At 41.0% G+C, this 16,086-nt stretch overlaps 1 protein-coding gene across 1 annotated transcript in view; it reads right to left on the reverse strand.

Annotated features, from left to right (window-relative positions):
- UBE2D3 (ubiquitin conjugating enzyme E2 D3) overlaps positions 1 to 16,086 on the reverse strand; it is a 58,043-nt gene that overhangs the window by 22,278 nt on the left and 19,679 nt on the right. The window contains exons 2-4 of the mRNA XM_073639180.1: positions 9,211 to 9,274; positions 6,652 to 6,683; positions 3,462 to 3,539 (exon numbers count right to left, since the gene is read on the reverse strand). Of these exons, the coding sequence (XP_073495281.1) occupies positions 3,462 to 3,539; positions 6,652 to 6,683; positions 9,211 to 9,274 (174 nt within the window). The remainder of the gene's footprint in view (positions 1 to 3,461; positions 3,540 to 6,651; positions 6,684 to 9,210; positions 9,275 to 16,086) is intronic.

Below are 16,086 nucleotides of genomic sequence, written 5' to 3' on the forward strand. Positions count from 1 at the left end.
GGGGGGTGGATTAACCTCCCCGTGCCTGGGACCCCTCCGATTGGCTGTTTCATTTTCACTTTTAGTGAAACTGCCAATCGGTATGAATTAAATATTTCACCAATGAAAATTGGTGTAATATTTAAATCTGGGCATTGCCTGATGCTTACAGCATCAGCCATTGGCTGGGGGGAGTGTCCCCTCTGTTCCCCCCCCTCCCCCCAGATCTGATTGGGGCTAGTATCCATGTGACGCTAGCCCCCCAATCAGATATGGAGGGATGGCTGAAACCTCCCAGCACCTTCCCAACCCTAGATCGTCTGCTGTGGACCCCCTGCGGATCGCGTCTGCCGCCGCCACTCCGTGTGTGTGTGTGTGTGTGTGTGTGTGTGTGTGTGTGTGTGTGTGTGTGTGTGTGTGTGTGTGTGTGTGTGTGTGTGTGTGTTGTATGCACAATATACCACACCGCACACCAACCTGACATGCACTACACAATGGTGTCCGCTAACAAATTGGAACCCTTTGCGTTTGGAGAGTCCCTGTGTGCCCAAACATTGGAGCTCACCAACAAGTGACCCCATTTTGGAAACTAGACCCCCCAAGGCACCTATATAGATGCATAGTGAGCACTTGGAACCCCCAGGTGCTTCACAAATTGATTGATAAAAATGAAAAAAAAAAAAAAAAACTTTATTTTTACGGATTAATTTCCTAAGGACCTGGGGGTCCCAAGTGCTCACTATGCATCTAGGTAAGTGCCTTGGGGGGTCTAGTTTCCAAAATGGGGTCACTTGTGGGGGAGCTCCAATGTTTGGGCACACAGCGGCTCTCCAAACGCAACATGGTGTCTTCTAACAATTTGAGTCGACAATTTGTTAGCGGACACCATGTTGCTTTTGGAGAGTCGCTGTGTGCCCAAACATTGGAGCTCCCCCACAAGTGACCCCATTTTGGAAACTAGACCCCCCAAGGCACCTATCTAGATGCATAGTGAGCACTTGGAACCCCCAGGTGCTTCACAAAATGATCTGTGAAAACAAAACAGTACTTTTTTTTCACAAAAATTTTCTTTTAGCCTAAATTTTTTAATTTTCACATGGGTAACAGGATAAAATGCATCCTAAAATGTGTTGGTCAATTTCTCCTGAGTACACTGATACCTCATATGTGGTCATAAACCACTGTTTGGGCGCATGGCAGGGCTCAGAAGAGAAGGAGCGCAATTTGACTTTTGGAGCTAATTTTCCATTCAAAAAGTAAAATGGCGCTCCTTCCCTTCTGAGCCCTGCCGTGTGCCCAAACAGTGGTTTATGACCACATATGAGGTATCAGTGTACTCAGGAGAAATTGACCAACACATTTTAGGATGCATTTTATCCTGTTACCCATGTGAAAATTAAAAAATTTAGGCTAAAAGAAAATTTGTTAGAAAAATAAAAATGTTCATTTTTTTCTTCCATGTGGCTTTAGTTCCTGTGATGCACCTGAAGGGTTAATAATCTTCTTGAATGTAGTTTTGAGTAGCTTGAGGGGTGCAGTTTTTGGAATGGTGTCACTTTTGGGTGTTTTCTGTCATGTACACCCCTCAAAGGGACTTCAAATGTGATGTGGTCACTAAAAAAAATGGCTTTGCAAATTTTGCTGGAAAAAAGAAAATTTGCTGATGAACTTTGAACCCTTCTAACTTCCTACCAAAATTTTTTTTTTTTCCCAAAATTGTGCTGATGTAAAGTAGACATGTGGGAAATGTTATTTATTAACTATTTTGTGTCACATCACTCTAGTTTAGCAGAATAAAAATTCAAAATTTTAAAATTGCAAAATTTTCAAAATTTTTCCCATATTTTTGATTTTTTCACAAATAAATTTAGGTTGATAATATTTGCGTTTAATACTAACATGAAGCGCAATATGTCACGAAAAAACAATCTCAGAATCGCTAGGATCCGTTGAAGTGTTCCAGAGTTTTTACTTCGTAAAGGGACACTGGTCAGAATTGACAAAAATGCCAAGGTCTTTAGGGTCAAAATAGGCTGGGTCCTGAAGGGGTTAAAGAAAACCACAGCCGGCAGTTTCCTGAAGAATGGTCTTTTTAGTCGTTTTTATGTCGGATTTGCCGCTGGCATCTTTTTATCAGTATATGTAAACTAAAACTAGAGGCTTCCAAATGGAAGTCAACAAAATATAGTGTTCAGGTAACTTCATTTAACCTCTTCAGGCTTTGAAAGCTATGAAGCGGCTAAAAGAAGCTACAAAGACTGAACATAGGTCATAGTAAGTTATTTTGACATTACAGTTCATATTTTCATTCTTTTAGCTTTTTTATGGTGCTTTTTCAGGCACAATCTGCTTGAAAAAGACGTTGTGTGAACATGCATTAAAAGCTCCCTGCACCGCCCCGGTGACAAAGCAAGCTGCTGCAGTGAGGCCACAAGTTGTTTTTTTTTTGTAGCCGCTGCTCTAGCAAGCCAGCCTAAAATAATTTTTTAGTACCACTCCAGAGGGGCTTTTACTTTCACCACCAAGTTTAATCATTAATGCATGTTCTTTATGTGTAGCTAAATACTTACCGGTCGCTGTATTCTACTAGTTCAGGCCCCTCTCTGCCATTTTGTGAGGTCCGGATGTCACAACTATTACCATCTATCGAAGTATAAGTCGTCAAGAGCCGCCAGTCACATGGTGCAGAAGAAAACGTGCCGCAAGTACTTTACTAGCACAGGGAACATGCATTACTGATACCTAATTGGAGGCGAAATTAAAGAAAAAAAAACAAACAAAACCCTCTGCAGTGGTACTTAACACTGTTAACCTGCAAATTAATCCTATATATGCAGGTAAATAGCATTTCTGGACATGACATGCCCCCTTTAAAAGGGTTGGCCCATTAATTCAGTATCGATGGCCTACACAGCCTTACAGTGTATAGTGGCCATGCTCAGGTGCTACAGCTCAGCTACTATTTAAGTGAATTCTGTACTTGAAAAGGACTTCACCATGCTGCGCTGAAGGTGGCGAGATGTAACCACTGTAGAGAGCCAGAACAGCTCCATACAGCTAACTAGTGGAGGTAGGTCATCAGTATCCAGGGAATCTTCAGCACTATACGCCGCAGCATGACAGACCGCGATTCTAGTGCTGTACTTTATCGTATTTCCAGCAGTACTGGCCAAGAGGTTTAGTCCGCTTAATTATGTGCACACATCACTAATCAGATTTGAAAAAAAAAGTTTGCATTGCTGAAGAGATAACCCATTATTTTAACATTAGCTGCAATATCACACATTCATTTTCTATAGATTAATCAGGGTTCTGCAGTGAAAATGATTCTTACATGCTAGAGAACAGCTTAGGACTGAGCATATTGTAATAGATAGCAAAGCTTTTAATACAACAGGCTTTTTTGATGTCTTAGAAAACAACTTTTCCTCTGTCTTTTTGTGGCATAAGTTTGGTTTCTTAAAAAAGCAAAAAACACTTACTTTGGGAGGTTTGAAGGGGTAGTCTGTAGGAAAATGGATCGTCAAGAAAAAAACACCACCTTGATATGGACTGTCATTCTGAAACAATAATAAAAAAAGATTTAATTAACATTTTGAGAAAACTGTATATATATTAAGAATTTAAGAGTGGCAGGAAAACTAACTAATAGCCTAGTCTCAAGAACATATGCCTGAGCTTATTCCTAGAGACCAAGCATAAAAGGACATTGGTCATTTCAACTATTGGGTTTAAGTGTGTATTGTTGCAACCCCAGACTGCTTTGTGAAATCTGCCATTATATAGCAGTGAATGCAAACTGCATGCATTATTAAATAGATCTGTACGTACTTTGCCTCAATGCAGTAAACTGAACTGTAAGGAGACAAGTCTGCATACACTCTGCAGATATGTGTATCCCCTTCGCCAATACTCAGCTAGTTTTTCCCTATAGTAAGAGTTCATGAAAAATTGTATTCAGTCTCTGGCTAGCAGCTGCAGCTTGTACAGAGAAGTGCGAGATCTCAGCACTGAGTAGCCATTCTGACATACGGCCATCACATATACAACAAGTCATCTATTTACTAAATGTGTTTAGTTTGTATTGCAAAATCTGACAAATCCGCTTTAAGCAATCGGACTCCTGGCACAATCATCTTTAAAAAGCACAATGTGTGCTTCCCAGGCTAGGGCCAATGGCAACATATGGAGAACAAATATGGTGCTGATGCACTGATATTAAAGACTAAATATAGGCTACGTTGTGACCCTGATGTGAGGTGTACTGGTAATTATTTTAATGGGTAATCGTCACACTGGCCCCCATAGGTGTTATTTCACATACATTTGACAGTAATACGGTAACTACAAGCATTTCAGAGTAAGGCTGGGTGCCAACTATGCATTTTTGCCGCGGAATTTCCACAGTGAAAACGCTTGTTAATACGTGCTCCATGGTCCCCAATGATAATCCGCATGTGCTGTGCACATGCTGCGGAAATTTCCGCTGCGGATCATTGCAGAAAAATACGCAGCATGTCCATTAATTTTGCGGACACGCAGTGTAATTGCTGCCATTGACTTGCATAATATCTGTGTGAGCACATATGCACAGGCGGATATTATGAGATTCTGTGTGCGGATGGTACCCGGGTCTGGAGAAGAAGAGACTCTCCTCCAGACCCGGGTACCATAGTATCTGTTAAAAAAAAGAATTTAAAATAATAAAAAAAAAAAGATTATACTTGCCTTCCAATGGCCCTCAGAGTTTTCTCCGCTGCGTCTGGTCTGTTGTATGGGTCGCGGTGGTGTGACAGGACCAGCCATGACGTCATTTAGTCATGTGACAGGTCACGCGACCGTCACATGACTAAATGACATCATGCAAGGTCCTTTCACACCACCGCGGGCTGTATAACAGACCGGACGCAGGTGAGAACACCGGGGGCCATCAGAAGGAAAGTATAATCTTTATTTTTTACCATTCTTTTTTTTAACTATTTACTTGGTCACACTATATATGCCAGTTGCATGGATTTATATAGTGTGACCAAGTTGTCAAGCACTTTCCAAGCGATGCTAAAATCGCTTGGAAAAAAACGTGATAACCTGCATGCAGAAATGCATGCAAAAACGCTTGACAAACGCTTCTACCTGGCGGGAAAAACGCTTGAAAAACCCGCATGTGAAGACGCTTGACAAACGCTTCTACCTGGCAGGGAAAACGCTAGTAAAATCCGCATGCGTTTCCTGCCAGGGAGAAGCGGAAAAAATATGCTGCATTTCTGTATCGTGGGCACTTAGCCTTAGGCTAAGCGCCTTCACCAAGAACTTTTTCCCTGCAATCTTGTAGATCGTTTTATGTGTAGCCCAGGCACTGAAAAAACTGCAGATAAATGTACATATTTTTTTCTGATGCAGTTCTACATAGTATATATAAGCAGCAAGGGTAACAGTGTAGTCACTGTCCCTATGATGACTCACAAAGTATCAGAATATTCAGCAGGAGAGATAATATATAAATATAGTTTAAATGTATATTATTAAAGGTTACATTTTAAAGAAAACATTACCTCAAACTTGTAACACAAAAGTGCAAGTGCTGTGAATGGTCAGTGACCACTTTACAAACAGGGACTGCAAGTCAGACCTCATCTCTGGGAGTCTGCCACTGCGGCACCAGAGGCCACAATCTAAATCCACTGACGATTCCCCCAGATGGGGGAGGAAACGCGTAGGGATTGAAAAAGCTCACATGTATTATACACTCTTGCTTTGATGGGTCATTAGTTTATACTTGGGGTCTGTCCTTGTCAGGACAGAAGTTAGACAGGGGCACAACAGGGAAGTTGATATTACATATATTCCCTTTCTGACTTCTTTCTACTAGAAATATTGAATGTTCCCGCTTCATAATTCTCCTGCTTCCTGAACTGAACCTTCTGATTGGTGAGACAAAGCCATTTTTTTATTACTTGAGCACTGGTTGTCAGTCACAGCACTTACGTCTTACAAATTTGAGGTAATGTCTTCTTTTAAATGTATATTATTAAAGGTTAAATTTTAACTATATATATTAAAATCTCTCCTGCTGAACATTTTGCAGTTCTACGTAGATTTAAAAACACTACCATGAACCAGGCCTTACTTAATAGCTTTAATACTAATATTAAAAAGAGTAACTGCAATTAACATTTTTATCTCAATTATTAGTACACATGAATTTAACATCTTTATCAGGAAATTCTGCTTCTCTCTACCCCTGGATTACTACTTCACTCATTTCATGCTTTCAGTGAAGACAGATTTACACATTAGTGAAACCATTGGTGCAATTCTATGGAGGAGCTAGAGGCAAATTCTGCTGCAACTTCGCCTGAAAAATCACTGTCTCACAAATCTTTGTAAGCACCAACTGTTATCTGCCATCTCAGTAATATACCCGTGTCTTCACAGAAGACATTTTACCTGTGCATTGAGAATGAAAGATCCGTGTTGGCGGAGAAAGAAGCACACTCTCTGATAAGATATACTGCAGTTTATTTTCGCGTGTGCTACCAACTTATGAAAAAATAAACGCTACTCTTAAAGCAATTTGAACAAATTTGAGAAAAAGACTTTTCCTTGGCGCAAGAATATTTTACATGAAATTAAGTGGACAAACGCTCAAGTTAAAACAGTCTTCATACTTACAGGGCCCATAATTGTTGCTTGCCAATGAAACACTGGAAGAGATTAAAAAAATCTTTAAGCATTCGTACACCCGCAGTTAAACCTACGCTTATAGTTTAGGCAATTTTTTTTAAGTTGCCTTCTAAGAGCCACAACTTTTACATTTTTCTGTGAACTTTACTTAATGCGAGGAGGAATGTAGCCTTCACTCTGAAGCAGAGAAATGTGACAATTCACCTTCATTTTGCAACTGTAGGATTATACCAAATTGAACAAAAATGGTGAACATTTTAATTTAAGAAGTTTTTATTTAAACATCATTGGATACACAATATTTTATAATTTTAACTGGGTGAGCTCCTAATTAATGGTACCATTTTGGGGCAGATAAAATAAACTCATTGCTTTTTAAATTACATGATGTTTTAAGAAGTTAAATGGCTATACAAAATTCACACTTCTATAATTCATCTAATGGACTTGAACCTGTGATTGTACAATAGACAGTAATACTAATGTGCAGTGTACTCTAAAATTAAAGGTAATGTGTCACCCCCCGGGCGATAGACCACTACTATGGCCATACAGGGTATAGAAAAGTAAATCTATACTTACCTGGATGGCCAATAGTAATGGTCTAATTGCTGAGAAATCTTCTTTAATAAAATCCGACTTGCAGATTTACTTTTCTATACTCTGTATGGCCATAGTAGTGGTCTGATATTGCCTGGGGGGGGGGGGGGGGTGACAGATCTCTTAAAGGGATTCTATCTGAAGGGGGAGTGGTAAGGACCATTTTTCACTAGTACACCAGCATGTTGGATCAGATTTTTCATCAATTTTTGGTCCGTCTCTGGACAATTATACCCCTAGACTATAATGGGTTCCCACAGGTGTGTAAATTTGGTCTTAGAGGCAGGCGTCAGCTGTGTAAGAAGCCAGCACCTGCAATTCATTTAGCATGCTCAACTTGAGAGCTTGCTTCATAACCAGTTCCTGCAAAAATTACTTTATTCTTGCCTTTTGGGGAAATACCGTATTTTTCGCTTTACAAGACGCACTTTATTCCCCTCAGATTTGGGGGGAAAATAGGAGTGCGTCTTACAAAGCGAAATCACCTTACCGGCTGCAGTGGAGCAAGGTCCTGAAGATGCTGCGGAGGCAAGACGGGGTGCTCAGAGGCGGCTGCGGGCCCCATGCTGTCTGCCACGTTTTGCTGAGAGGTGTTCGGTGATGCAGTGGCTCCGCCGACATTTTGTGGACTCCGGGAAAATGCTGAGCATGAACCACCTCCGGCGGCCATTTTCCCGGAGTCTACCGCATAGGACAGCATGGAAGGTGCGGGGCTCTGGCTGCCACAAAATGTCAAATCTAAAAATCCTGTAGAAAAGAAGCCCTCATACAGCTATGTCAGCGGAATATATATATATATATATATATATATATATATATATATATATATATATATATATATATATATATATATATATATATATATATATATATATATAGGTATGGTTCTTTTAAATAAGAGGGAGGAAAAAAAAAAAAACAAAAGAACGAGACGTCACCTGGTCCTTAACCCCTTTCTGACATGTGCTGTATTACTACAACATGTCTGACAGCGGCATTTAACGCGCACAAACCGGGTGCGTGTCATTGTCACCTCCCATCAGTGCCCGTGTCACATAACCTCGGTTCTCCAATGGGTTGGCATGACAACCCGGGGTCTGCAGGAGACCCCTGCCGTTGTCATTGCCAGATTGCTATGAGAGCCGCCCAGTAGTCGGCGCTCATAAGTGAGCATTTCTGCTACACAAAGGCGATCTGATGATTGCGTCCAGCAGAAGCAGACAATTGCAGCTTCTAGTATGGAGACTATTGAAGTATGCAAAAAAGTAAATAAATAGAAGTTTAAAATCACCCCCCCCACCCTTTGCCCCACTCAAAAAAAAAAAAGAAAAATATACACATATGGTATCGCCGAGTTCAGAATCGCTCGATCAATATAAAAAATAATTAATTAATCCGATCAGTCAACAGCGTAACGAGTGGCAAAAAAGTCAAAATGCCAGAGTTACATTTTTTTAGTCACCACTACATATCAATAAAATGCAATAACGTGCGATCAAAACATCAGATCTACCCCATAATGGTATCAAGAAAAAAAAAGTCAGAGCGGAGGGCAAGAGTTAGGCCCTCACCCAGCCCCAGATCCTGTAAAATGGAGACGCTACGAGTCACTGATAATGGAGCCTTTTTTTCTTGTAACAAAGTTTGGAATTTTCTTCCAGTTTTTCAGTACACGATATGGTAAACCAATGGGGTCTTTCAAAAGTACAACTTGTCTGGCAAAAAACAAGCCCTCCTATGGCCATATTGACCAAAAAATAAAAGTTATGGCTCTGGGAAGAAAGGGAGCAAAAAACAAAAATGGCCCGGTCACGAAAAGGGTTAAGGAGTTAAGTCAGTCATAGGTAAAATGTGCGCACAACCCAGTTTTGGAGGTTGGAGAACTTAAACATGGAAGTAACATGCAGGAATTATTCTGTAAAGCTTATTCTAATAAGTATTGCTTACTGTCATCTCCAACTGGACCTGCAGAACATTGTGCTGGAGGATCACGGGCCAAATCATTCAGTTCCTGTGAAGATAAAAATATACACGAGACTGAAAATCCAGGCAATTGTTAGATGAAACAAAAAAAAAAATGGTATATTTTTAATGAAGAAATTCATGTCGTATGCTGCAAGTACCAGGGTTTTGAAAGGATTAGAAAATTGCTGCTCTTTCAGGAAGGATATGTTCACATGACGGCAGAAACATTTTAGAGCTTCATCCAGAAAAGTGGGACAACTTATGCAATCTGTTTTTTGTTTCTTACAGCAGCTGCTATCAGTTACAAGACCATTTACTATTTTCCCATGCTACAGAATTGCAATGTAGCTTTAAAATTTGGATACTGTGGCTCCATACGGCAATCTTTTTTTTTCGCGTACCCATAAACTTAAATAGCAGTCTCATCCAATTTTCAGATGAATCTCCTGCAGTGGTCAGGAGATATGCATGTGCAGCCGATGTTCCTGCACGGTCAGACACAGCCATTACACAGTACTTAGAGGCACATTTATAAGACTCCGCACAGGAACATTTTTTTTTCAGCACATCATTTGTGGACCTTATTATTCCACAATTAACTAACATGTACTTTGTTCGTGGAACAAGCCCTTTAAAGCCTCGGGCGTGTTAGTACATCACCCCTGGTTCAGTGCAGGTTCCGGCACCGAGCCTGCACTGAACCGGGCACATGTCAGCTGATTTATACAGCCGACATGTGCCAGCAACAGCCAGGGGTGGAATCGCGATCCACCCGCGGCTGTTAACCAGTTAAATGCCACGGTCAAGCGGACAGCGGCATTTAACATTGCCACGCCGGAAGTTAGGCATTAGCCCAGCCCATCGGTGACACTGTCACATGATCGCAGGTCACCGATGCATGGGCATGACAAACCGGGGTCTGCAGCAGACATGTGGTTGTCATGTGAAGATTGCTATGAGCGCCACTTAGTGGTCGGCACTCATAGCACATGAGCATTTCTACTGCATACAGGCGATCTGCTCACCGCCTGTATGCAGTAGAAGCAATCACACACCTGCTGCTTCTAGTCTCCTATGGAGACTATAGAACCATGCAGAAAGTGTAAGAAAAAGGGTTTTAAAAATATTAAAAAAATAAAATAAGTTTAAAGTCACCCCCCTTTCGCCCCATTCAAAATAAAAAAAAAAAAATAAAAAAAAAAACACCCACATTTGGCATCACCACGTTCAGAATCTCCTGATCAATAAAAAAAATTAAGCCGATCGGTAAACGGCGTAACGAGAGCAAAAAATACTAAACGCCAGAATTACGGTTTTCTTGGTCACCACAACAGTGCAATAAAACAAAACATCGGATCTACCCCAAAATGGTATCAATAAAAAACGTCAGTTCGGCTCGCAAAAAAAAAAAAAGCCCTCACCCGTCCCCAGATTCTGAAAAATTAAGACTCTACGGGTCTCGGAAAATGGCACTTTTTTTTAAAGCAAACTTTGGATTTTTATCACCACTTAAAAAAAGAACCTATAAATGTTTGGCATCTACGAACTCGTAATGACCTGGAGAATAAGAATGGCAGGTCAGTGTTAGCATTCAGTGAATGTAGGGTAAAAAAACAAAACACACACGGCATTTTTTTTTCAATTTCACCGCACTTGGAATGGTTTTCCCGTACACGATATGGTAAAACCAGTAAAGTCGTTCAAAAGTAAGACTTATCCCGCAAAAAATAAGCCCTCACACGGCCATATTGACCAAAAAAAAAAAAAAAGCTATGGGAGCATAAAACGAAAACTCGAAAAACCCGAGGTTCTTAAGGGATTAAGAACGATCTTCAGGGTAAAAGAACAAGGAGTCCTGGTAGCGAGGATACAGCCCGGCCAGCAGAGAAAATCTCAACGAGACTGGAGAGAGAATCTTATATCCATAGAAGATCTGTGGTTAGTGATTTACGATTTTTGGAACAACCTCCCCTACACAGTTTCTATAAAAGTTATGTACAGGTGTACCTGGAAGTATTGATGCCATTTTAAAAGCAAAAAAGTGGTCACACCAAATATTGATATGATTTTGATTTTTTTTCCCCATTGATAAAAAAAAAAAAAATGAACTAAAATTCGAGTTTTGAAAGCCTTTCTTTCAACACAAATTTTAGAATTTTAACTTTTCACTAATAAAATAAGTATACAAATTTTGTATCGCTGTAAGAAAAATCAAGTTGCCGGGTATTTTTTTTTTTTAACTTAAAAGGGGAATTTCCATCTCAAAGATCCCATTTTGATATGTACTAGGTGTAATATTAGTAATTACCTTCAATTAGATATTCTGTATAGTTTTTTTTAGCTGTATTGCTTACCCCATGTGCAGTGTATCGCAGTCACTCAAGTATCCATGGTCACGACCTCTATGGCGTTTCTGGCCACGCTGGCGCAGTTAGTAAGGAGGTCATTATTAGGACTGTCGGGGTTCTCAGTAGCGCGTATAGTTAGTCTGTGCAGTAGTTTCCTGCCCGGCCACCTCACTCCTGCATTAATCGCCAGCTTCTATGCGCACTGACTGTTCTCATATAGAGCTTCCAAGACAGGACGGCTACACAGTCTGAGCATAGAACCCAGCGATTGATAATGTACAGTGCAGCCAGCAGCTGAGTCTAACAGGCGATCTCACAGTGTATAGCTGACAGTGATCAGAAAAATAAAAATTGAGGTCCCATACAGGGACTAAGTTTATAAAAAAAAAAAAAAAAAAAAAAAAAAATTAAACCAATAAAGAAGTATTTTTGTAAAAGCAAGAAGCGCACATTTGGTATTGCTGCATCAGGAAAACGCGATCTGTAAAACGGTCACACTAGTTAAACCCTTCTGTGCACACTTAAATACACTGCTCAAAAAAATTAAGGGAACACTTAAACAGAATGTAACTCCAAGTAAATCACACTGTCCACTTAGGAAGCAACACAATCAATTTCACATGCTCTTGGGCAAATGGAATAGACAATAGATGGAAATTATTTGCAATTATCAAGACACCCTCAAAGGAACGGTTCTGCAGGTGACCAATGCTTTCTGGCTGATGTTTTGGTCACTTTTGAATGTTGGTTGTGCTTTCACACTCGTGGTAGCATGAGACGGACTCTACAACCCACAGAAGTTGCTCAGGTAATGCAGCTCATCCAGGATGGCACATAAATGCAAGCTGTGGCAAGAAGGTTTGCTGTGTCAGTCAGCGTAGTGTCCAGAGGCAGGAGGCGCTACCAGGTGACAGGCCAGTACACCAGGACGGGGCTGTAGGAGGGCAAAACCCAGCAGCAGGACCGCTACCTCCGCCTTTGTGCAAGGAGAAACAGGAGGAGCACTGCCAGAGCCCTGCAAAATGACCTCCAGCAGGCCACAAATGTGCATGTGTCTGCACAAACGATTAGAAACCGACTCCATGAGGGTGGTATGAGGGCCCGACGTCCACAGATGGGGGCTGTACTCACAGCCCAACACCGTGCAGGACGCTTGGCATTTGCCACAGAACACCAGGATTGAAAGCAGGTTCACACTGAACACGTGACAGTCTGGAGATGCCATGGAGAGCGATCTGCTGCCTGCAACATACTTCAGCATGACCGGTTTGGCAGTGGGTCAGTAATGGTGTGGGGTGGCATTTCTGTCGAGGGCCGAACAGCCCTCCATGTGCTCGCCAGAGGTAGCCTGACTGCCATTAGGTACAGAGATGAGATCCTCAGACCCCTTGTGAGACCATATGCTTGTGCGGTTGGCCCTGGGTTCCTCCTAATGCTGGACAATGCCAGACCTCATGTGGATGGAGTGTGTCATCAGTTCCTGCAAGATGAAGGCATTGAAGCTATGGACTGGCCCGCCCGTTCCCCAGACCTGAATCCGATTAAGCACATCTGAGACATCATTTCTCGTCAATCCACCAACGTCATGTTGCACCACAGACTGTCCAGGAGTTGGCGGATGCTTTAGTCCAGGTCTGGGAGGAGATCCCACAGGAGACCACCGCAACCTCATCATCAGGAGCATGCCCAGGCGTTGTAGGGAGGTCATACAGGCACGTGGAGGCCACACACACACACAATACTGAACCTCATCTTGACTTGTTTTAAGGGCATTACATCACAGTTGGATCAGCCTGTAGTGTTTTTTCCCCCACTTTAATTTTGGGAGGGGAGGGGAGGGGAGGGGGGGGGGGGGGGGGGTGACTGCAAAGCCAGGCCTCCATTGGTTAATAAATTTGATTTCCATTGATTTTTGTGTGATTTTGTTGTCAGTACATTCAACTTTGTACAGAACAAAGTATTCAATGAGAATATTTCATTCAGATCTAGGATGTGTTATTTGAGTGTTGCCTTTATATTTTTGAGCAGTGTATATTTTATATAATATATATATAATTGTCCAGCAAATAAAAAAAAAGCCATAAAGCTCAGTCAGTGGAAAAATTAAAAAGTTATAAAACAAAAAAAAAAAAAAGTGGTATTGCTGTAATGGTACTGACCTGAAGAATGAAGCGGCCTTATCAATTTCACCACACGGGGAACAAAAGCAAAAAAACAAATCCCGAATTGCCGGTTTTTGTTCATTCTGCCTCCCAAAAATGTTAATAGAAGAAGATTAAAAAAAGGTCATGTGACCTAAAATGGTACCAATAAAAATGTCAACTTGTCCCGCAAACAAGCCATCACATGACTCAGCAGAAATATGGAAAAATTATAGCTCTTAAAATATGGCAATGCAAAAACTTGTTTTTGGGAAAAAAAAAAAAAAAAAGTTTAGTGTGTGACAGTAGCCAAACAGAAAAACCTGATATAAATCTGGTATCGCTGTAAACGCACCAAGCCAAAGAATAAAGTCATCTAATCACTTATACTGCACGAGGAACAGCATAAAATAAATAAAACCAATTCTTCACCTGCTGTTGATTTGTTCATTCTGTCTCCCAAAGATCATAGTATGGCTCAGTTCACATTTATCCTGCGCTCACACCAGGGTTTCCATGTAAATCTCTGAAATACCAACAGAAGATTCCCTATAATGAGGCAGATGGGTACACTGGACGCAGTCTGGCCTATAATTCGGCGGTGGCAGTCTCTTTTGGCGTGCAGAAAAGTGTGGTCTGCCACAGTTTTGTGCACTTATGAAAAGGTCACCAATTGAACAGAAGCAAGACGGAGTCCAGAGTAACTATGCTGCCTTGTTATAATGAATGGATCCCTCAGGGATTTCATCTAAATCACGTCATTCAGATGGAAACTATATACACGTGGTCAAAATTGTTGGTACCCCTCGTTTAATGAAAGAAAAACCCACAATGGTCACAGAAATGACTTGAATTTGACAAAAGTAATAAATTAAAAATCTATGAAAATGAACAAATAAAAGTCAGTCATTGCTTTTCAATCCTGCTTCCACAGAATTTAAAAAAAAAATTAAACTCATGAAAGGCCTGGACAGAAATGATGGTACCCATGAAAATAATGTGACAAAAGGGACATGTTAAGGGATATTTTCAGACAAACGCAAATTTTATCGAACAAATTTTACCACTATCAGAAGTAAAATATGTCAAGAAGAAAAAAAAATTAGTGTGATACGTTGAAGCGTTCCAGAGTTATAACCTCAAAGTGTCACTGGTCAGAATTGAAAAATTGGTTGTCACGAAGGCAAAAACAGGCTCTGGTGCGAAAGGGGTAATATTACACTTAGTAGATATTGAAACAGGATTTGAGATGGGAATACCCCTTTAATAAACTCAAATGAAAAAAAAAAAAAACGTTTTATATGTGGTTTTTCCTGGCTTAAAAATCTGAATGTCAAAGACCTGTCACATAATACATGGTGTTAAATTCAACCCTGATCATACATGTTTCACTAGGCTGTGTTCACATACAGAATAAATGCAGCATTTTTCTGCAATTTCTGAAAGGAGTTACCGTAATCGGTTTTGAACGCCGCTCACCTTATTCACGTGACCACGAGGTACTGATGCAGCGCTATCACTCGCAGCTCAGTGTCTCTTCTAGATGCCAGGCTGAACGGTCACATGTCACCATTAAGCAAGGCATGTAAATGTAGCAGAGTTGAACTCGTCGAGGGACAAAATGGATCATCGCTGGACAGGTGAGAAATATGGCATTTTGCACTTCACAATAATTGGGTAAAGAGGGTGGTGAGTGTTTAGAATAAAAGGAGCTAGCCTTTTTCAATTAAAGAAAAAACCTATACTGGCTGTGTATTTTTTAACATGACTATGAGGTTAATAATGGGGCATCTAATAATCTTTATTTTAATATAGCGCTAACATATTCCGCAGCGCTTTACATATATTATCGTCGCGGTCCCCATCGGGGCTCACAATATAGATTCCCTCTCAGTATGTCTTTGGAGTCATCTTCTAGACTCCTTTCAATTTCTAACCCCTGGCTTTGATGTCAGTTCACAATACAAAGTTGATATTAACCACAATACTATTAACCCACTTGCCACCGCACAAGGGCAAGTGGGAAGAGCAAAGGCCAAGCACCAGAATTGACTCATCTTATGGATGCGCCATTTCTGGGGTGGTTGAGAGCTGATGTGTTAGTCTGGGAGGGGGGCCAATATCCATGGCCTATTCAGCCCGTAGCTGCCTGCCTAGCCTTTGTTGGTTATTAATTGTATGGGGGACCGCAAGTCATTTTTGTGGGGTCCCCCATTTTAATAACCAATAAAGGCTGAGTATACGGTTGTGAGCTGATATTAATAGCTTGGGAACTTCCATGTTTACTACCCCCTTCCCAAGGTATAAACAACATTAGCCCCCAGCTGTCCACTTTCCCTCAGCTGGTTAAGAAAAAAGTAGGGGGACTC

The sequence above is a fragment of the Phyllobates terribilis genome, unplaced genomic scaffold (assembly GCF_046119375.1).
Source record: "Phyllobates terribilis strain yellow unplaced genomic scaffold, ASM4611937v1 Scaffold_1__5_contigs__length_1240528914, whole genome shotgun sequence".
Classification (NCBI taxonomy): domain Eukaryota; kingdom Metazoa; phylum Chordata; class Amphibia; order Anura; family Dendrobatidae; genus Phyllobates; species Phyllobates terribilis.